Consider the following 20,753-nt stretch of genomic DNA (forward strand, 5'->3'; position numbering starts at 1 on the left):
CCTCAGTTCTGGTTTCATTTCTCTCTACATTTTTAGAAACGAATGTCTGAAATAGAAAATGAGTTGTTGCATACTTCACACAACTGTATTAGTTACAACTGAGCGCAGCTTCCGTTTATCCATTAATGTAGCAAATCTCACCTTACACTCGTTTCAAAGTTATTACCTGGATCATCACGGAGTTTCGATAGGTCCAGAGCTTTGGTAATTGGGTTGAACCGCTTTGCCATGACTTGCTTTAGAAGGTCCTTAACGCCGTCTGTTAGCTGAATGTTGGGCACAGCTGGTCTTACAATCACATTTAGCTGAAACAGTGCAACAAAAATTATGGACAAGTTTCACCGACATCAAATAAATATACCAGCAAACAACTTAACAATAAAATGCAATGATGGATGAAAGAAAAAGGTAAAAATCTAACTTGCTTATACCTGCAGATGTTGTCTTTTTCTACTTGTAATTCCCCGCCATTCTTTTCCAAATCCCAAATAAATTTATTTTATTGTTATCTTGACTAAAGATAAGATACATGAAAAAGCCCATTAATCTGGCATCTGACAATCCAGCACATTCAAATAACCTGGTATCACCCCATACATACTAAATATTTTGGATGTGTTCCACAGAAGTGTGGAGGGTGAAAAATGTAGAGGGAGACCAAGAGATGAATATACTAAGCAGATTCAGAAGGATGTAGGTTGCAGTAGTTATGGATGTAGGTTGCAGTAGTTATTCGGAGATGAAGAGGCTTGCACAGGATCAAGTAGCATGGAGAGTTGCATGAAACCAGTATCTAGACTGAAGACAACAACCACCACCACCACCACCACCACCACCACCACCACCACCCGCAGCAGCAGCAGCAACTTTTCACAGTACTGTTCCCGTCCTGCAACAGCACCTTCCTTGTTTCCAATACAGTTGCCATGGTCATCATCTACCACCCATGTACAAGGATTAAATTCACCAGTGATGCTGTTGAAATTTTTGAGAGATCACGCACGTTATTTACCATGATTATGATGATGATCTACTCATCACAGATACCCAACAATGGAAAATCCAAGGCCAATTTTAGCATTGAAGTATCCATGAATTATTGCTTGTTGTTTGTTAAAGATCTTACTAAGGACTTGTTCCAGTTGTTCATGGAACTCCTCTATCTCCTTATCCGATACTGCAGCAGTAGGGGCTCAGGTCTGAACGATGTTGAAATTAAACTCAATTTGATAGAGATGATCCTGTCACTAATTGTTTATAACTGAGAACACAAATGTTCACACTTCTAGGAACAACTATTGCAACATCATTTCCACTTTGGCCACTACTCCCAGAAAAACATGCAGTGTTCTCTCCTTGGGTAATGAAAGGGCCACTCCACACCAGCGAGTCTCACAAAGCCCAGAAGTATCCAGGTCATTCACACTACTTCTCTTTATACTATAGAAAGTTTTCCCATCTTAAGTACAACATGCACATTCCAACTGCACAGCAACCTTTGCTACAATGTGCAGGGTAGTTTATTGGTCTAATGACTTCTTTGAAATACACTCCCCCCACCCCAGATCCTACTAGGGGATGTCAGACGCCGGATAATTTAGAACTGAGCAATGCACGAGATTCTCATGGGAAAATTTCAGAGGTGGTTTCCCACTGCCTTCCACCAACCTTCAAAACCTGTCTGCTCACCAACTCACTTTCCTGCTGGGGTCATTTACCCAGCCTTCCACTGAAAGGCTCAACTTAACAAACTTAACAGGGGCACTGCATGTGCGTAGAAAGTTGGAGAATTGAGGTGACAGAGGTTTAGAGAACTCATTTGACGAGTTCTTGGAATCGCTTACCACTCCCATTTAGTTGGACAACAAGTAGAACTGATGCCTCCACAGCTGAACAGTTAGTGTCGCTGCCTCAGGTCTTTAATGACCCATGTTCAATTCCCATACTACATCCTCAGATTTTTTTCTGCGATAGTGAGATCCGGAACAGGTCCACTCAGGCTTGTGAAACAAAGTGCAGAGCTGCTCAAACAGAGAAGCAGCAGCATCACAAGGATTCGTCTACTGACAGTAACAGCTGGAAGGATTGAGGAGGCTGCAATCACGTGATCCACTACCATACTCCTAATACTGCCTCGTATGCAGCAGCCAGCCAAGTTGGAACATGCCTGAGGCCGAACATGTGAGAGTCTTCATGTTTTTATGTTAATGTAAAAAAAAATTTTTTTACATCCTCAACTTGAAATTACAAACAATTATAATTTTATTTCTTATTTATTTCATAGATAATGAGAACAGATTACACAAACATTATCACAGAAGAACCATGTGAGGTTTGCTAAATTGAAATTCCATACAAAGGAAAATAAGACCTGTTAGAAGCTCATCAATATCTCACCCTTGGAAATGTATACGACGAGGAGGCTCTCACATTTGGTGTTTCAAACACTGAACAAAAATCTCCACCGATTTTTACACGAGTGGGGGATCTGAAAAGTGCAATGTATGCTGGACTGATCGCATAGATACAGGTCTCATAATAGCGTGTGCACACAGCCTTGGATGCTAGCTCTTCCAGTCTCAACATTGCACATATAGTGACTCTTTCTGTTACTGGTTTTACTTTTCTTCCCTGCAGCTTCACGCACTGCTTCTCAAACGTTCTCAGCTCATTTTGCCATTGTTATTTTTGTAGAACAACATCTTGTAGCACTGCTGATAAAGGGATCATCTTGGTTGTAACATATTTCTGATCTCATGACATCCCACTTTCTTTTTCCACATTGTCAAAATAGCACTTATCATGTGATGGTTAATGAGACTTGCATGTCAGAGATTTAAACAAATGTTCATACAGGAAAAGTAATTCATTCTTCAGTCACACTGTTATTTCAAAGATTTCTAGTCTAGCAAATAGAGAAATGAAATTGGATCTAACATATCTTCAAAAATTCTTGAAAGATGAACATAAGCCTGTGGCCACAAGTTCCCTTGGAATTTGTATAACCTTTTCACATTCATCGCTATTTCAAATGTAATTACCAGGAACCTTAAACTGTAGCATCTATTTTTGGTAAAATTTTTGTTGAAATTCATGTGTAATTTTTTTTGTTGGTAAATGTTTAGAAGTAAAAATTTAAAATGTAGCTTAAGGCAAAGCCTTAGCACTTTGAAATTGACTATGCTTAGTTATTTATTTATTTACTGAAAAAAATAAAGGAAAGAAATGTAGTCAACTGGGGACCTTTTTGAGTGGATTGTTTGCTTTTGTAAAAGTTTGAACAGTTGTTTTCCAAAATGGTCTAGTTTGTTTTTGTTTCTTTTCCTTTTTTGGCTCTATTAAAGCCTTAAATAAATGATTTTCCCACCTCTGAACAGAGTGTTTCTCTGATCTAAAGTATTTCTCGAAATTATTTTTCCTTTTCCCATCCAGCTAAAAAATTACAAAATCTGCACAAGACTGATTTTTACCATTCATGGCCATTCACAGCAGTGCTATTCATATCTGGAAACACTACATATGCAACAGACAAGGTACATAAGAGGCGAAAAAAACTGAAAATAGTTATTTGTACGTCATGGGAAGGTATGTGTTTTTTCTTTTTTTTTTTGGGTGGGTGGGTGGGGGGGGGGGGGGGGGGAAGAGTCAAAACACGTTGACTGGTTTCATCAGCTGGTCGCTACAGTGTAGAGAGTGGACACTATAAAGTGTTAGTCGACCACCAACGAGAAATGAACTAGAACTCTGACCACAAGCACTGCGGGTCATCCATCACTCTGACCGGGGCTCTCAATATGAATGCCTCTCCGACAGTGACAACTGCACGGCACTGGTACCCTTGCTTTAAGTCCCTGGGCCCAAATTCAACAGGCATATTCTCCTCAGCACATGTGAAGAGGTCGCAGTATTGCATCAACATCGCGTACCCTACACTGTAGGGGGGGCTACGACGTGAGGGCACTTTACGAACACCATACAACTAGCTACCACGTTAGGTTTTTGGGAGTCTAATTCACCCACTCACACAAGAGGAGCTTATGACGGAACAGCACAGTTTGAATGAGTAACTTCAATCAATGTCCAAGAGAAAAGCTGTGTTGTCAATGTGGAAGCTGTCCTAAATACCATGTCACAGAAAAGGAGCAGAATAGGATTGCTGCTCAGGAAAGGAAGGAGTACTGCAATGGCTCAGGATCTCACACTCGCCATGCACATACCCCCAAAGGAATTGTGACACCCTGGGGAGAAGTTATTCAAGAAAAAGGAAGTATTACTGCATGGCCTCGGTGTCCCACATTAACTAATCACATACTCATGAAAGAACTGAGAGTCCCTGAAGGCTGCAGGTAAGAATTGACCAGCCATTCTGTCTTTGTAATTCAATTATCTCAAATGAATTTCCCTACTGAACTATTTTATTCGATAATGTCACATTCTGCTCAATTCTTGTCTACTGCATGTTAAATATGAGTGCATCTGCAGTTTCCATATGATTCCAATCACAAAGATATCACAGACTGTACTCCAGAGTAGATACCTAAAAATGATGTGCTCGTAGCTACACACGAAGATGAACTGGAGGAGATAAGAATAAAATACAGATTTCGTTCTAATGCATGGGAATGTTTACTTACGCATTCACATGTTCATCCCTTTCATAGTTTCTTATCAAGCAGTGGATAAACTAAAGTGATAAAGCAAATAATAATAATAATAATAATAATAATAATAATACTGCATTACAGATGGACATCTTTCAAAACGGTCTTACCTTGAACCCATCAGTCAGCGTAATCCGCCTGTCTGCATTGAGTAACTCATTTGCAGCATCATAATCATCAACATAAAAATACGATTCATTTCCACTGATCTTGTACTGGAATACAAACAGGAAAAAATGATGAAAACCTCAAAGAAGATTTGTTACTATCTCAGAACATACTTGGAAATTAACATAAAAACTACATGTTCAAACCCTCCAAAACACAGCATGTTTGTACTTGTTAAGCGACTATCTTTGAGCACAGAACTCGCATCCACTTCATGTTGCCTATCCAACGGCTTCCACGGACAACAAAAATTTGATTTTCGGTGTTTCATATCAATAGTGATCAAATTTAGCAAATTAAAATAGTGAAATCATCTCCTCAATAACAGGTATAATGTTATGTGAAAGGTTCAACACACTAAGACATATACATCAGCTATAGACTGCATATATTGTCTTTAGAATGTGTAATTATTGCATGTATATACCGAGACTATATCCATCTGGTATTTGAGAATGAGAGCACTTAGCCCAGTCAACAAACACCGAAATGGACAATTAAGGGAAAAACCATATAGTCATAAACTTTGCACAATGCTACTAGGGAGCACGCTGACAATTAAGGGAAAAACCATATAGTCATAAACTTTGCACAATGCAACTAGGGAGCACGCTGAACAACATACTAAAAATCCTGACTTGTGGGGTGTGCCTGTTGGGGTACGGGTGGATTTATAGGTCACTTTTTACATATTTCTTAAACAACTCGAAAACTGCAGCTTCTACCAATAGTTTCCATGTTCCAGGGATGGAAAAATCATAGATTTTTAAAAATAGTGTTCAAACAGCATAAAATATATGTTCTCTTTAAAAGAAGTGGGTTAAAAACAAATATTAAATGAGTGTACTGCATCTAAGTGCAGGAGGCTGTTGTTGTTGTTGTTGTTGTTGTTGTTGGTTGTTGTCTTCAGTCCTGAGACTGGTTTGATGCAGCTCTCCATGCTACTCTATCCTGTGCAAGCTGCTTCATCTCCCAGTACCTACTGCAACCTACATCCTTCTGAATCTGCTTGGTGAATTCTGTAACAAGGGATAAATTGCATTCTGGGGGAGGGTATGGGAGGTAAAGAGCAAGGGGAGGTAAGTCACTGGATTGTGCACTTCCCTCCTTTATAGAACTATAAACTGAAGTTCAAGAGTACAATTTTCCCCCCTCTAACTATTCTACTATGTCACAAGAAGCAACTACATAGTGTTTCACGATGTTATACGGGCCCTCCGCAGTGTGCCTTACAAATCACTGACGACGTGGTGTGCAGATGTGCCCAGAGAAAGTTTATTTTCCACACTGTGTGTTAATGCTACACGGCTATCAAATATGCGTTACTAGTGATAGTAACACAAGTAATGCGTATGGACAAAATATACATAAATCCCTGCACCCCGTCCTACACAGGTATAATGGACATTGATTCTTAGTCAGCCTGTACGGAAGCTGCAGTTTTCTTTAAGGAAAGTTAACTATCCCCATCATGAGCATTTCCCGATATTCAGTCTACAAACAGACTATCTTTCCAGCATTTACTGTATAGTTCTCTTGCATAAATAGACAAAATAACTTCACTGAGCACAAGTTTATAAAGTGGAGTTACCATTTTATTGAATGACTACTTATTTGCAATTGTTAAGTGAGCTTTCATATAAAATAAGTTCCTTTGTGTTTAATTTGTATGTGCAATGTTCTCAGCAACCTATGTAGTGTTGTTCGGAAAGGGAACGGATTGAAAAATGTGGCACTTTGCTGCTGCCTATCACTGACAGTGTATTGTACAGCCATATAGTAGTTACTTGCTGGAGAATTAATGAATGACCAGAAAGTTTCTACACTTTTCTCACCATTAGCTGTGTTACTGGTAGGCCACATAAATTCTTCCATTGGAGAACTGCTCACACTTGTAAAGTTGGATGCACTGAGAGGAACCACTCACTATCCCTCCACAGTACACCTTCCAAGGTGTGTGTGAATATGTCCGAGGGAATGGGACTGATGATGTTAAGGTCTAGAACAGCAATCTACTGTAATGCATTGCTTGACTTTTATTGAAATATCAGTAGTTACACCACACCTAGGTGACCTACTCTGTTACAGAGGCTGACAATTTAAGCCTCTGGGCCTCTTCAGATGCTGGGAGAGATGAGACTGGGATGAAGCCTGAGGTGATGCAACTGATAACCCTCATGCTGTGAAAATTATTCCACATCGACATTGACGAACATATAGTAACAGCATGTCACACTTCAAAAAGGCTCTTCAGTGTGGCAGACAGACGACAGCCCAAACTGTTGATCATTTTTACAAAATAGCTCACTTAACAACTGAAAATAATTGCACTATATAAACACGAGCTCAGAGCATTAATTTTGTCTACTCACAGAACTGAACATGAGATGCTGTGAGGGTATAGCCTGTCTAAACTGTAAAGCAAGCAGTGCTCATGGGGGTGGTGGAAGTGGGGAGGGGGGGGGGAGTTGCCTTTCCTGGAAGAACACTACAGCTGTGTACAGGATGCCTAAAAATTACCCTAGCATTGCATAACAGTACATAGAGATATACATAGATTCTATCAACATGCATTAGTGCTGCTCTGTGTAAAATAAACATTCCTTGGGCATGTCTGTGCACTACATCACGAGTGATGCACAAGGCCTGCTGTGGAGGACCTGCATAACTTTGTGCAACAACCTATAGTTGCTTCTTGTGATGTAGTGGGGTAAATAGACGATGGAATCACCTGTTTGAAGTTCAGTTAGCAGACCTATGAAGGAGGGAAGTGCACAAACACAATCCAGTGAGCTACCTCCACTCGCACTTCTACCCCACCCATCTCCCCCTTCCACTCTGTTACAGACCCAGAACACAATTTATCCCTTCATATAGCTCTATTGCACCTAGATGTGGTACATACATTTAATACTTCTTTTTAACCCACTTCTTTAAAAGATAAACATTAATTTTATACCATTAGAACAATATTTTTAATAGTCTGAGATTTTCCATCCCCTGAATGTGGAAAAAATGAATAGAACCTTTTTTGCCGAAAATTTCATGTTAACTTAATTTTGACCTGAAAACATTTTCACTAGAAGGAACGGTTTCAAGTTATTTGAGAAAAACATACTGCGACCTTTGAAACCATCCCCTCCCCAACCCTAAAGCCCCACCAGCCATGATTTTTAAGATGATGCTCAGGACACTCCTCTTAGCACTGTGCAAAAATTTGTAAGTACACAATTTTTTCCACTGATTTTTCCATTGGTGACTGGACTAACTCAGTGACTTCCAACAAACTTTAAACATAATTTATAACCTTTTCTGAACTTTCATGCTTAATATCAAACATTTAACACACTGAAGGTATTTTATACATCGGTCTTTGGCATTTATGGTGAAATATTAAAATTCAATGTTAAGTTGCAATTTTATATTCACATTGCAATTTTCATGTAACTGACATTAATAGTATAAATTGTTCCTCTAAAAACAGTTTCTTTAATGAGATACTGTAAGTTAACACTTCAAGAAATCTATGTGCACTTAAAAATAATATCTGATGGAAAGTCACCGAGTACAACAGAACTGATTCCTGGTATCCCCCAAGGTAATGTTATAGATACCCTGCTGTTCCTCACCCATATAAATGATTTATGAGAGAATCTGAGTTGCCATCTTAAGTTGTTTGCAGATAGTAAAGTCATCCAAAGATCAAAACAAATTGCAAAAAGATTTAGATAAGATATCTGTATGGCGCAAAAATAGGCAATTGACCCTAAATAATGGAAAGTGTGACACCACCCACACGAGTGCTAAAAGGTATTTGTTAAACTTCAGTTACACAATAAATCTATCAATCTAAAGGCCATAAATTCAACTAAATACCTATGAATTACAAACACGAAAAACTTAAATTGGAAAGAACGCATAAAAATTTTGTGGGGAAGGTGAACCGAAGACTGCATTCTATTAGCAGAACACTTAGAAGATGCAACAGATTTACTAAAAAACTGGCTGCACTACGATTGTATATCCCCTATTGGAGTACTGCTGTGCAGTGTGAAATCCTTACCAGATAGGATTAATGGAGTACATCAAGAAAGTTCAAAGAAGGGCAGCACATTTTGTAGTATCGAGAAACTCAGGAGATAGTGTCACGGACATGATACAGGGTTTAGGGCAGACACCATTAAAACAAAGGTGTTTCTCGTTGCAGCAGGATCTTCCCACAAAATTTCAATCATCAATCTTCTCCTGCAAATGCTAAAATATTTTGTTGATGCAAACCTATACAGCGGGAAATGATCAGCATAATAAAATAACAGAAATCAGAGCACACATGGAAAGAAACAGGTGTTCATTTTATCCACACACTGTTTGAGAGTGGAATAACAGAATTATTGTGAACGTAGTTTGGTAAATCCTCTACCAGGCACTTACGTGTGATTTGCAGAGTAGCTGTGTACATGTAGCAGTTAAATTTTTTTTGCAGGTGTGCTGAAGATTGTGGATTCGAATACCATCTGGTGCCAACTACTGTATTTTTTGTTTCAATCTTTATCGAAGTGACTGTATTTTCACTTTTATTCAATTACTTAGTTTACGTATAAGTTTTTCATTTGGAATCTTTACCCACGTTATTTTAATTATTTAATGTACCTGTTTCAATTTAATTTCTTCCTTTTCATTGTTTTACATTTTTATCTACGTAAATTCAATCATTATTTCTATTACTCATTTTCTTACATTTCATTTTTTTTATAAAGCCTTCTTTCATTTAAATCTTCATCAGTGTAATTTTGTCCGTAGTGCAAAAAGAATTTATGTTTTATATGTTTGTATGATGATTACCACTAAAAAATGTACATATTTTAACACAAAATTAAGCTTCTGATGGCACTGTGCAGCCACAATAATGCATTATTTCATCCGTTGTTTTTTAACCAATAGATCGGTATTTTTAAACATTATAATAAATAAAAACACTGGGACAAAGATCCCAATGGGGGGGGGGGGGGGTAGAAAATCTTAAAGCTAATAGGAAAAAAAGGAGGAATAGCTAGAAGAAAAAATGGAAGCAAATAAAAATGTTAATATGATGATTAAAATCAAGGTAAACAATTACAAATGAAAAAAGTTATACTTAATCCCACTGACACTCTGAAAACCAGCCACTTACAAGAGTGTCATCAGGCCTAGAAAACTGGCCATTTATGCCATTAATTAAAGTGTTGCTGGCACATACATAATTGATAATCTTCTAGAGTAGTACATACTAAAAAAATGACCAAGTGTCAAGATTTATTTCAGTTCTTTGAGAGACTTCATATTTTAAAACAATGCCAGGAAGTTTAATAACCCTTCTAAAAAAATTGCAAGGGGAGTTATTGAGCAATTCCTTCCTCCTGAGCTTCCAAAATTTCTTGCTCACTGAACAAATTGCACAACAAACACGTTTCTGTAGCAGAATTATAGCATACTGCGAAAACCTAATAAGTAAATGTGCAACATTACATCAACTTGATCAAATATCGGTTCAGCCATTCACAACAGCAGCTGTTATGTTCACTAATGTTTGTTTTGAAACAATTCCATAAATTAACAACAGAAGGCAACACCTGTCAAGGGACAGGTGGCAAGACACCAGTACACTGATCTAGTATGAAATGAGTCGAGCTTTGAAGTGACAGGTGGATCACTGTCGAGAAAATCACAGCCCAGTCTTTTGAACACAGCATTGTGGCCGAAGCTGTGCTCGGGCTTGGTCTCCAAATTGTTAATTAACAAAGAGTAATAACTGCAGTCATTTGATAAAGATGTAAAAAAAGTAGATTGCATCCGAAGGGGTCTGAACCCACAATCTCCAGCATACCAGCCAAATAACTGTACTGCTATGCTATAGTCCTGTTTTGAAGTCTGTGATCTTTTTTTCAAAGATCTCGTTTATCACAAGAAATTCTGAAATTCCTTTTTGCTGATTGCTTAAATGTGGCTCATCAGACTGAATGGCTGCAGGATGATATATTTGGGACCCTTATCTACACTGTATAAATGGTTTGAAAATGCTGATCCCACTCCTAGGGACCTACATTGTTATAAGAAGCTAAAACAGATCATACTATTTGTGTGACCTGAGGCCGAGAAATACTACACAGAAATATTTCTGCAAAAACTTAAATATAGACGACATTTAAGTAGGGAGGAGAAAATAAGAGAATAAAAGAAAAGATAGGACAAAGAAACAGGAAAGACAAAAGATACAGCAAAATATGAGCACAAGGAGAACATGAACAAGAAAAAGATAAAAAAAATGAGATATTATGCAGCAGTTTCCACTATTAGAGTTTCAGCTACGAGAAAATGTAAGATTTACTTAAGAAATACAATGACCAGCCACCTTTTTACATATGCCACTATGTGTTGCTGGCTTTTGTCCACCTTCAATTTGTGTGAAATATATTTAAACCTTCAATTAACACATCATTTATAACACTGACTGTTTCTTGCATGTCGCAGCTTCCCTGTGCAAAACAACAATTTTGTTTATCTACTACACTTCAAGAGTACATTTACAAGGAATAATATGTTATTGTTGCATGCCAACCTGATACAAGGCAGCAAAGAGAGCGAAGCTACCTCGTTTACATTACCACTGTGTTGACAATAGGTGGGAGTGAAGAGTGACATTACACCACCAAGAGAGGATCAGAGGAAAACACAACATTGACGCTTCTGGCAAGCCAGACACTGAACCTTCGCAGAAATGTAGTAGGGCAGAGGAGCTGGACAGGCTCACATCACCTTTGTAACATGATGATAGAAACGCTACTGCTAACACAACCACACGTACCAAGAGCTTTTATGAACCAGTTCTATTATACAACAAACTTGTCAAGGAAGCACAGCAGTGTGATAACGGCTGATACCTCTGGAATGGTAAGACCTATTCTGTCATGACAGGCGGCAGCAGGTAAACATTTTAGCTCTTAAGGCAGTCAGATGGACCACGGCGCACATTATGTTCGCACTCATTTCCCTGATTACAGTAAAGTGATGGGAGAGACGGCAACCTCTCCGTAATCACCAGTCGCAGAGTTCAACAGCACAGCCTGCTGCTGTTGCAGATGGGTGGACCCAGGGTTTTTCCCTATCGTTCTGGGTCAGAACACCAGCATTCTTGATACTTTGGCAAACTGACCAGGCCCTACCTAAATGACAGGCCAAGATCGTCGCACTACACAGCGACAGTCATCACATCATGGAGCGACAGCTGTAGAAGAATGACAGTGAGCGGGAGAGGACAGAGAACATCCAAAATCGGCATATATATGTTCAATACATGCACCACATTCAGTCACTGCCGCAGCATGGTCAGTGCTGGAGTCAATGCAGTCAGCAAACCACCCACTGCAGCTGCCAGCTAGGACCAGTGAGTGCGGCATCAGATACCTTGAGCTGCACAAACAGCAAGTCAAGACACTGATTGTAACTTACAGAAATGAATAACTAATTCTGAATCTTCTTTCACAGTAGCTACTGGCGACAACAGGTCGCCACCACCCTTCCAAGAAAAACTGGCAAAGAGCAACTTGGGCTAGTGCCTCCTGACACAAACCATCTCTACTTCTGCACAATTTGGCAAGTATAGTAAATAAATGAAATTCTTATATCTTACTGGGCAGCTGTGGCACCCAAATCACTGTCAATGTTTGAAACAATGTGCTAATTTAGGACGTATATGCTGATAAGAGAAAAAATTCCCAGATTTTTTTCTGGTTAAAAATACACTTTTCCCCAGTTAAAAACACACTTTTCCTGGATGAAAATACAATGTACCACAGGTGAAAGCACAAATTTTTTTCTGTTAAGTAAAAGTATTATTTCCCTCAGAACTATAAAAATTGTTTATCCTATGAACAATAAAGGTTTTACACACACATGTAGAACTTCCTGGCACTTTCAGGAGGGAAAAAAAAAAAAAACATTTTGGAAAGCTCCCGATGTGTGGCAACATATACATTGCATATTTTCGTATTATCAGAGCATAAATACAAATTACACCAAATGCAGCGTGGTAGCTTCCAAAATTATGAAATCAAGATTGCACTGTGCAATGTGCTTTTGTCAGCCAATCATAGCTAATGTCACAGGATCTCACCAGCTAATGACAGCAGATATTTAGAGCGTAAGACAGATGATTTAATCAGCCAATATCAAAATGAGTGTTAACAGTTCGAACACACAAGTAGTAAAAGTTAATGGTTTAATTTAACATCTAGATACCGTATAGCTACAAGAAAAGCTAAGCTTTCACATATACTACTGGTCATCAAATATTTTTTTCTCTCCCCCCCCCCCCCCCCTCCAAATGGTGAGGTTAGGCAGGCTCCTTAGAGTACAGCTTAAATCATAGCAGCTGAATATTTCTGACAAGCACGATTATAAATTTCACTGCTGTGCACCGAACATTTTGTGGATTCCCTGGCTGATTATGTTTCATCGAGCTCTTTGACTTTTCCCCAGGAAAACAAATTCTCTGTAAAATCGCTCACGAACCCCCCTCACACTATTTTTGAAAGGTGATTATACTTTTTGCCATCATTATTGCATAATTTGTAATCTATAAAATAACTAAAATAAACAAGAAAAACTTATTTTTCTGCTTGTGTCTGTGTATGTGCGGATGGATATGTGTGCGTGTGCGCGAGTGTATACCTGTCCTTTTTCCCCCCTAAGGTAAGTCTTTCCGCTCCCAGGATTGGAATGACTCCTTACCCTCTCCCTTAAAACCCACATCCTTTCGTCTTTCCCTCTCCTTCCCTCTTTCCTGATGAAGCAACAGTTTGTTGCGAAAGCTTGAATTTCGTGTGTATGTTTGTGTGTCTATCGACCTGCCAGCACTTTCATTCGGTAAATCACATCATCTGTGTTTTTAGATATATTTTTCCCACGTGGAATGTTTCCCTCTATTACATAAATAATTTTATAGCTATACTACACAGAGCATGTATATTAGACAATCTATAACTCCATTAACTTACTCCGGTTTTTAAGGTATGTGACATTTATTCATTACAGTTATCTTGTGGTACCACCTTCAACCCAACTGTTGTATTCCTTAAATGGAAGAGAAATTTTCAGAGCACTTCCCACCCCTTTCATATTGCCAAGCACAATTTTAAAATACATCACACTTACCGACAGGGGACTGAGCGCCAGAGGAGCAACATAATTTGCTAGTGTCTTCAGGATGTACTCCTTGGAGTATTTACCTCCATGTGGAAGCTGAAATTATAATATTTTTCTTGTTACTAATCAACTGTAGAACAGGTAGCTAAATTTCAAAACAAACAAGGAAACCTTACAATCTCACACAACAGGGGAGGATATTGCTTAAGCCTTAACAACAAATTCAAAACTAATGCCTCTTAAATATTCAAAACTTAACTATGTAAAAACTTCCAAGAACCTTATATAATGTGATTAGAACATCTTATCAAGCATTCAAATCCAAGTTAAACGGTTTCCCTGCTCCACATGCCTCCTACTCTGTACAGGATTTCCCCCAAAAGGTTGAGAACTTTTCTTTATAATGTGTTGTTTACTCATATACATTCACATTTTATCCTTTATTAATTCTTTTGTTCATAAACTTTATAATTAGCACCGACTCGTTCCGCAACCGATTGGCAGTGGCTCACATGGTCCCACAGAACCTGAGGTAGGTAGATAAATACACAGATACAATGTGGACAACAGTATCATTGAGAAAACGCTTACATCACAAGTATGAAAGAATTTAGAGAACAAAAGGTAAAAATAAAGGAAACATACAGCCATTAAGTATTTTCACAGGAGCCACACGGCATTGACAAAGCGTTTCAGAATTAATGTTTAATTTGTGCAACAATCCCTTTTGCTGCAGAAAGCAAGATACAAATGCCAATTAAAGTGAAGGTTACAGATATTCTGAGTACCATACACCTGACAAAGTATAACAAAAGGCAGCAAGGTATAATTAACACACTAGAAAAATATGGGTAGATACAAGCAGTGGAATGAGTAACAATAATCACCCACAAGTTACCCCTACACAACAACCTGTTAACATGCTGTCTAAATGAGTTTGTTATAGCCACCTAAAATTCTAAAAGCTTTATGTGGTTCAGGTTTCATAGATGATACAACGATGATGATTTGGAGCCACAATCAAGAAGCACTACTTCCATTTACTCACAATCTTACCATCTTCACTTGTATCCATTTTACCTGTTCACATCTCCTTTATTAAATCCAATTCCAAAGAACATAGGTGCTGACACGTGTGAATATTACCAAACTATCTGTTTGGTAAGTCATGCTTTCAAATTAGTGACAATTATTTACAGAAGGATGAAAAAGCTGGTAGATGCAAATTTTGAGGAAGATCGGTTTGGATTCCAGAGAAATGTGGAAACTCTTGTGGTAATACTAATTTACAACTAAGAGGTCAGCTTGGTCAAAGGCAAACCCACATTTATAGCATTTCTAGGTTTAGAGAAATGCTTTTGTCAACGTTAACTTGACTGCATTCTGGAATTTTAAAGGTAATTGGAGAAAATACAGGGACTGAAATGTTATGTACAACTTCTATAGAAAACAACAGCAGTTACAAAGAATTAAAGAACAGGAAAGGAACGGATAGCATCTCAAAAAGACATTATAACAAGAACATCAATAAGAGTAGAACAAGAGTAACGGAATTTAGTCAAATTACATCAGGCGATGCCGAGAGAATCAAATTACGAAATGAGACACTAGAAGTTGTAAATGGCATTTGTTACTTGGGCAACAAAACAAGCGATTATGGCTGAAGTGGAGATACGCAAACTGACAATAGTGGGGAAAAAAAGCATTCCCGAAGGAAGAATTTGTTTTACATCCATTATGAATTTTAGTGTTAGTACATCCTTTTTGAAGGTTTTTTCTGGAGTGTAGCCTTGTACACAAGTGAAACATACACAACAAGCAGTTCAAACAAGAAGAGAATAACAGCTCCGAAATGTGGTACTACAGAAGAATGCTCAAGATCATACAGGTAGTTTGAATAACTAATGACGAGGTTCTGAGTAACATCACGGAAAAGCAAAATTTATGGCACAACTTAACTCATTAAAGGATTACGATATTGCAGTGCCTGTGTTATTCTGACAACGGTGTACTGCGGCGACCACAGCCATTACGAAACACATTACACGAATTCGCAATTGCGAATAATGACTACCGTCAGCTGTAGAATGGAATGATGACAATGAAAATTTGTGCCGGATCAGGATGAAAGGATTGGTTGATAAGACACATTCTGTGGTACAAAGGAACAGTCAGTTTGGTAATGGAGGGAAGCGTGGGGGTTAAAATCTGTACTGGGAGACAAATGGATGCATATAGTAAGCAGGTGGAAATGGATGTAAGTTGCAATAGTTATCTGGAGACGAAGAAAGTCGGACAGGATAAAGTGGTCCGGACAGCTGCATCAAAACCCATATTGGAACTGAAGAGGACGACAACGATGCTTACCCCTATTTGATCATCTTTATGACAACTCCATAAAAACCCTGATCAACTTCTCATTCGCTCAGTCCTATTTAAATGTCTACAAACCAACATACCATCTGATTGTGAGCAAAATAAGAGAGAGGAAGCAGTAAGTTATGAATGCAGAGTCATTCACAGAAGTAGAAGTAACTTCAGGTGTGCCCTAAGGAAGTGTATTGAGACCCTTGCTGTTCATGTTTTATATTAATGACCTGGCAAACAATAGTAGCCTCAGAAGTTTTGCAGATGATGCATTAAGCAACAATGAAGTACTGCATTTCACATCTTCACAAACTAATACACCCAGGTATTAAATGAGTTGCTGGTTCCCGTTTGTGACTCACTGATATTGTAGCCATACAGTCTGAATATTTAAAGCATGCTGCCAACCTTCGGGCCACCTTGAACTCTTACCAAGTCCTGACTGGATATTTGTGGAGTTCTTTTACAGATCATATTTCACGGTTCTTAACTGCATCATCTGCAAAACGTCTGAGACTACTATTAACATTGTCTGGGACACTGTTCGGAAATTATCCCAATAAATTTCCTTCAGGCACAGCTGAAATTACTTCTGTATCTATGGCACATCATCGAAGATAACATGTTCTGTCGTCCTACCAATAAATCCTTAATCCAGTCACAAATTTTATACTCAATACAACTGCACATTTGTTAGTAAAAATTGGTGTTGTACTGAGTCAAATGCTTTTCAAAAGCAAGAAACAATGTGTATGTGGTTGCCTTCAACCACCAATTTTGGGGCGCCACATGAAAAAGTGTGAGGCAGGTTTTTCACAAATGATTATTTCAGAAGCAGTGCTGGTTGGCATAGAGGAGGTCATTCTATCCAATATACCAAACTGCATTTGAGCTCTGAATATGATCTAATATTGCCAATGAAACTAGATAGTATCTACAATATATTATGGTTAGAAAAAGCCACAAATTCTGGACAGGCTCTGATAAGGATTCATGGGCTCTGGAGCTTTGTTCAATTTTAGATAAGTCAGCTGTTTCTCAACACCACCGACACTAACTTGTTTACCATTTCTTCGAAGTAGAGCGAGAATAAAACTGGAGCAGTAGTCTAATCTTCCTTTGTACACAAACATACAAACCTCAAATTCACCATTTTTGGTTTTGCTTCGGTTTCTGTCTTACATGGATTATCTGGACACTGACTTCGATGCCACTGATGACCTTTAGACGTGACCAGAATTTCTTAGGGTTTTGTGATAGACCTTACAATAAGATGCTGCTACTGAAGTCCGTGAAAGCTTTGTGCATTGCCATCTTGCAAGTCAATGCATTTCATTCAGCTCCTCTCAACACATAGACGTATGCTTTGATGTACACCTATTATTCACTGTTAGAAAGTGGAAATCAAAGTCAAAAATAGTGAGAAGGGGCACAAGCATATTATCTATCTAATGAGGTGTAATTTTTGTTATACAGACTAGGGCAATAAACAACAATATTTGTCAAAGCTTTAATTTCACTAATGTATAGGTTTGCTTGAAAACATGTTATGTAGAGGACAGCTGCAGAACAATATTTCCATTGATTCTCTGTATGCCCCCACTTTATTTATTTGGGTAATCTACAATACACAATGCGAGTCCCAGAATAGCTAACACTACATTTGTATTATACGACCAATATTGTTGTTTGACCAAAAAGTAGTTTGTATTTGTTTGTGCAGTCATTCATGTCCACATATCCCATCAACATGTATTACTGTTGCGAATGTCCAACAAGTGAAGATAAACATTAAATAAAGACATGGAAATGTGAACAGGGAAATCTGACATCCCAGAAACACAGGTCTAATACATCCACCCAGAATTGGTAGGACCAATCCCAGTCACATGTAACTGCTTGTCATGCATATCTCTGATCAACAGATACACCAGGTGGCCAGAAGTATTCTAACCGGAAACGAACTGTTGAGAATGTGGTGGGCACATTTACCTGCAGTTGGGTTTCACATTTTAGCTGTCCCCAGCAAGTGACCTCCGACCAATATCAGCAATGAGAGGCAGAAATATTTCTTAAAATGGCACAGACTGTGTTACTTCACACAGTCACAAATGGTGTGCTTACATGATTCCTCAAAGGCTGCTATAATGTGCCATATGAGAGATTCATAATTTTACACACTCTCAGAAGTGCTGTTGGGAATGCACAGTGCATTAATAGAAGACCTCCAGACCTCTTCCGTGGAGATGCTGTATGGTGAACCTCTGTGTATGCCAGGCAAGTTTTTACAAACTGCACAACCTAAGCCAAGCGCCCCCCCCCCCCCCCCTTCCACTCTGAGCTCTACTCAAGATTTCTTTGCGGAAGATTTCCTTGGCCCAATATTCAGGTCACTGTAGTCACTCTACCAAGGCCCATACACAGTTATGGGACATAATAATAGGATGCTTCCTTTCCACACTGAAGAGGAAGATACAGTAGTGTCCACTGATCAGAGGAAGCCATCCCACTCAAGTGAAAAGACACCACGGAAACCCAGACCACCACCTGACACAGAACACCTGCCACGCCGCAGCCATCGACACCGCTACATCACAGAGTAGTGCCACATGCCTGGAAACCAACCAGCTGCAGCTAACCCAGGTCCAGCAGCTACATCACAGAATCGGCTGACCCATCAGCATCCATCCACAACAGAAATTCATTACAGATGGAAAGTGTGGTTGGTTGGATTGGAGAAAGGGACCAAACTACGCAGTCATCAGTCCCTCCGACCTTGGAATAACTAAAACTGATAAAACCTCCACTATAAGAGGGAACTACAATGGCCACAAAATTACAAATTATTGACAGAGAAGGAAGGAAGAAGGCAGAAGAAGAGAGGAGTGAAATAAAGTGACTAATGACAGGGGCATGAAAGAAGAGGCACAGGTAGACAAGATAGATACTCAAGATAAAACAGACCACAAAGAAAGGAGTGAGAAGGCAGAGAGTGAACCACCAAGCCCAGTCAGAGCCAGTCCAATTGGGGTGAAGGGGGAAGCAAGATGGCCTGCCGTCCCCTCCACCCACCGAGAAGGCTGAACATAAAGCGACAAAAACCCCCATCACGAAGAAATTGTAAAACTAGATCAGCCGCTGTGCCATTGTCAGCTAACGCCAGGGGTAGCGAATCAGAAAAGCTAAAAGACCGTCACAGGGCAGCTAAGTCGGGACAGCCCAGTGAGAGGTGAACCACAGTCAACAATGATCCATGACGACAGAGAGGGGGGAGTCCTCACGACAGAAGAGATAACTGTGAGTCAGCCAAGTATGGCCGATGTGGAGCCGGCAAAGGATGACAAAGGCTTTACGAGAGGCCCATAAGAAGCACCACCACATAGTGGTAGAATCCTTTATTGCCCTGAGCTTGTTTAGCGAAGAAAGAGTGTGCCATTCTGCATTCTAACATTGTAAAACTTGACAACGTGATGCCGAGTGAAAGTCTATTTCCCAGCAAGTTCATTGCAAGGGATCCCAATATGGCCTGGTGTTGAAATGAAAATGACTGAGCAACCACGTTGATCAAGGAGAGACAAGGACTCCTGGATAGCTATGACCAACAGGTGGCAAGGGAACCACTGGCCGATAGCTTGCAAAATGCTCAAGGAGTCACTACAGATAGTGAAGGACAGTCCTGAGCAGAAGCGGACATGATCCAGAGCGCGCAAGATGACTACCAATTCTGCAGTAAAAACACTACACCCATCTGGCAAGGAACAAAGTTCCGTGTGTCTCGCATAGGTGTAAGCATAACTAGTGTGACCAGCAACCATGGAGCAATCAGTATAAATCACTTCTGAACCCTGGAATGAACTGAGGAGACAGTAGAATTGGTAGCGAAGGGCCTCTGGAGGGACAGAGTCCTTTGAATTGATGGAGAGATCAAGAGAGAGCTGTGATCAAGAGACACACAACAGAGGGGTACATGCGTAAGCGGAGAAAAGAGGCAGTAAAGGGAAGTGCTGCAGCTCAGAAAAGAACGACTGAATGCGGACAGACATGGTAAGCCCACATCGTGGCCGCTGCCGCAGGAAGTTGATCTCCATGTCAGGATAAAGGAGACCATAATTAGGGTGCTTTGGGGTGCAGTAAATGCAGAGCACGTAAGATATCAGCTGTTGTTGGCACAAAACTTGCAGCGGTGGAATCCCCGAGACTGGACCAACGCTTTGTACAATCGCAGAACAGAGCGGTCTGCACCCCAGGTGGTATTGCACAGACATCTAAGAACACTGAGATGTAACCAGCATGTCCTCTTCAGTTGGCAAAGATGAGGGAGCCATGTCATCTGGGCATCGAAGACCAGACCCAAGAAGCGATGGGTGTCCACCACCT

The 20,753-nt window shown here is 39.5% G+C and overlaps 1 protein-coding gene across 1 annotated transcript in view; it reads right to left on the minus strand.

The window, feature by feature from the left end:
* LOC126210098 (nuclear RNA export factor 1-like) overlaps positions 1-20,753 on the minus strand; it is a 136,754-nt gene that overhangs the window by 85,454 nt on the left and 30,547 nt on the right. Inside the window, exons 4-6 of the mRNA XM_049939234.1 lie at positions 14,019-14,105; positions 4,772-4,876; positions 167-305 (exon numbers count right to left, since the gene is read on the minus strand). Of these exons, the coding sequence (XP_049795191.1) occupies positions 167-305; positions 4,772-4,876; positions 14,019-14,105 (331 nt within the window). The remainder of the gene's footprint in view (positions 1-166; positions 306-4,771; positions 4,877-14,018; positions 14,106-20,753) is intronic.

Source organism: Schistocerca nitens, chromosome 10 (genome assembly GCF_023898315.1).
Source record: "Schistocerca nitens isolate TAMUIC-IGC-003100 chromosome 10, iqSchNite1.1, whole genome shotgun sequence".
Classification (NCBI taxonomy): Eukaryota; Metazoa; Arthropoda; class Insecta; order Orthoptera; family Acrididae; genus Schistocerca; species Schistocerca nitens.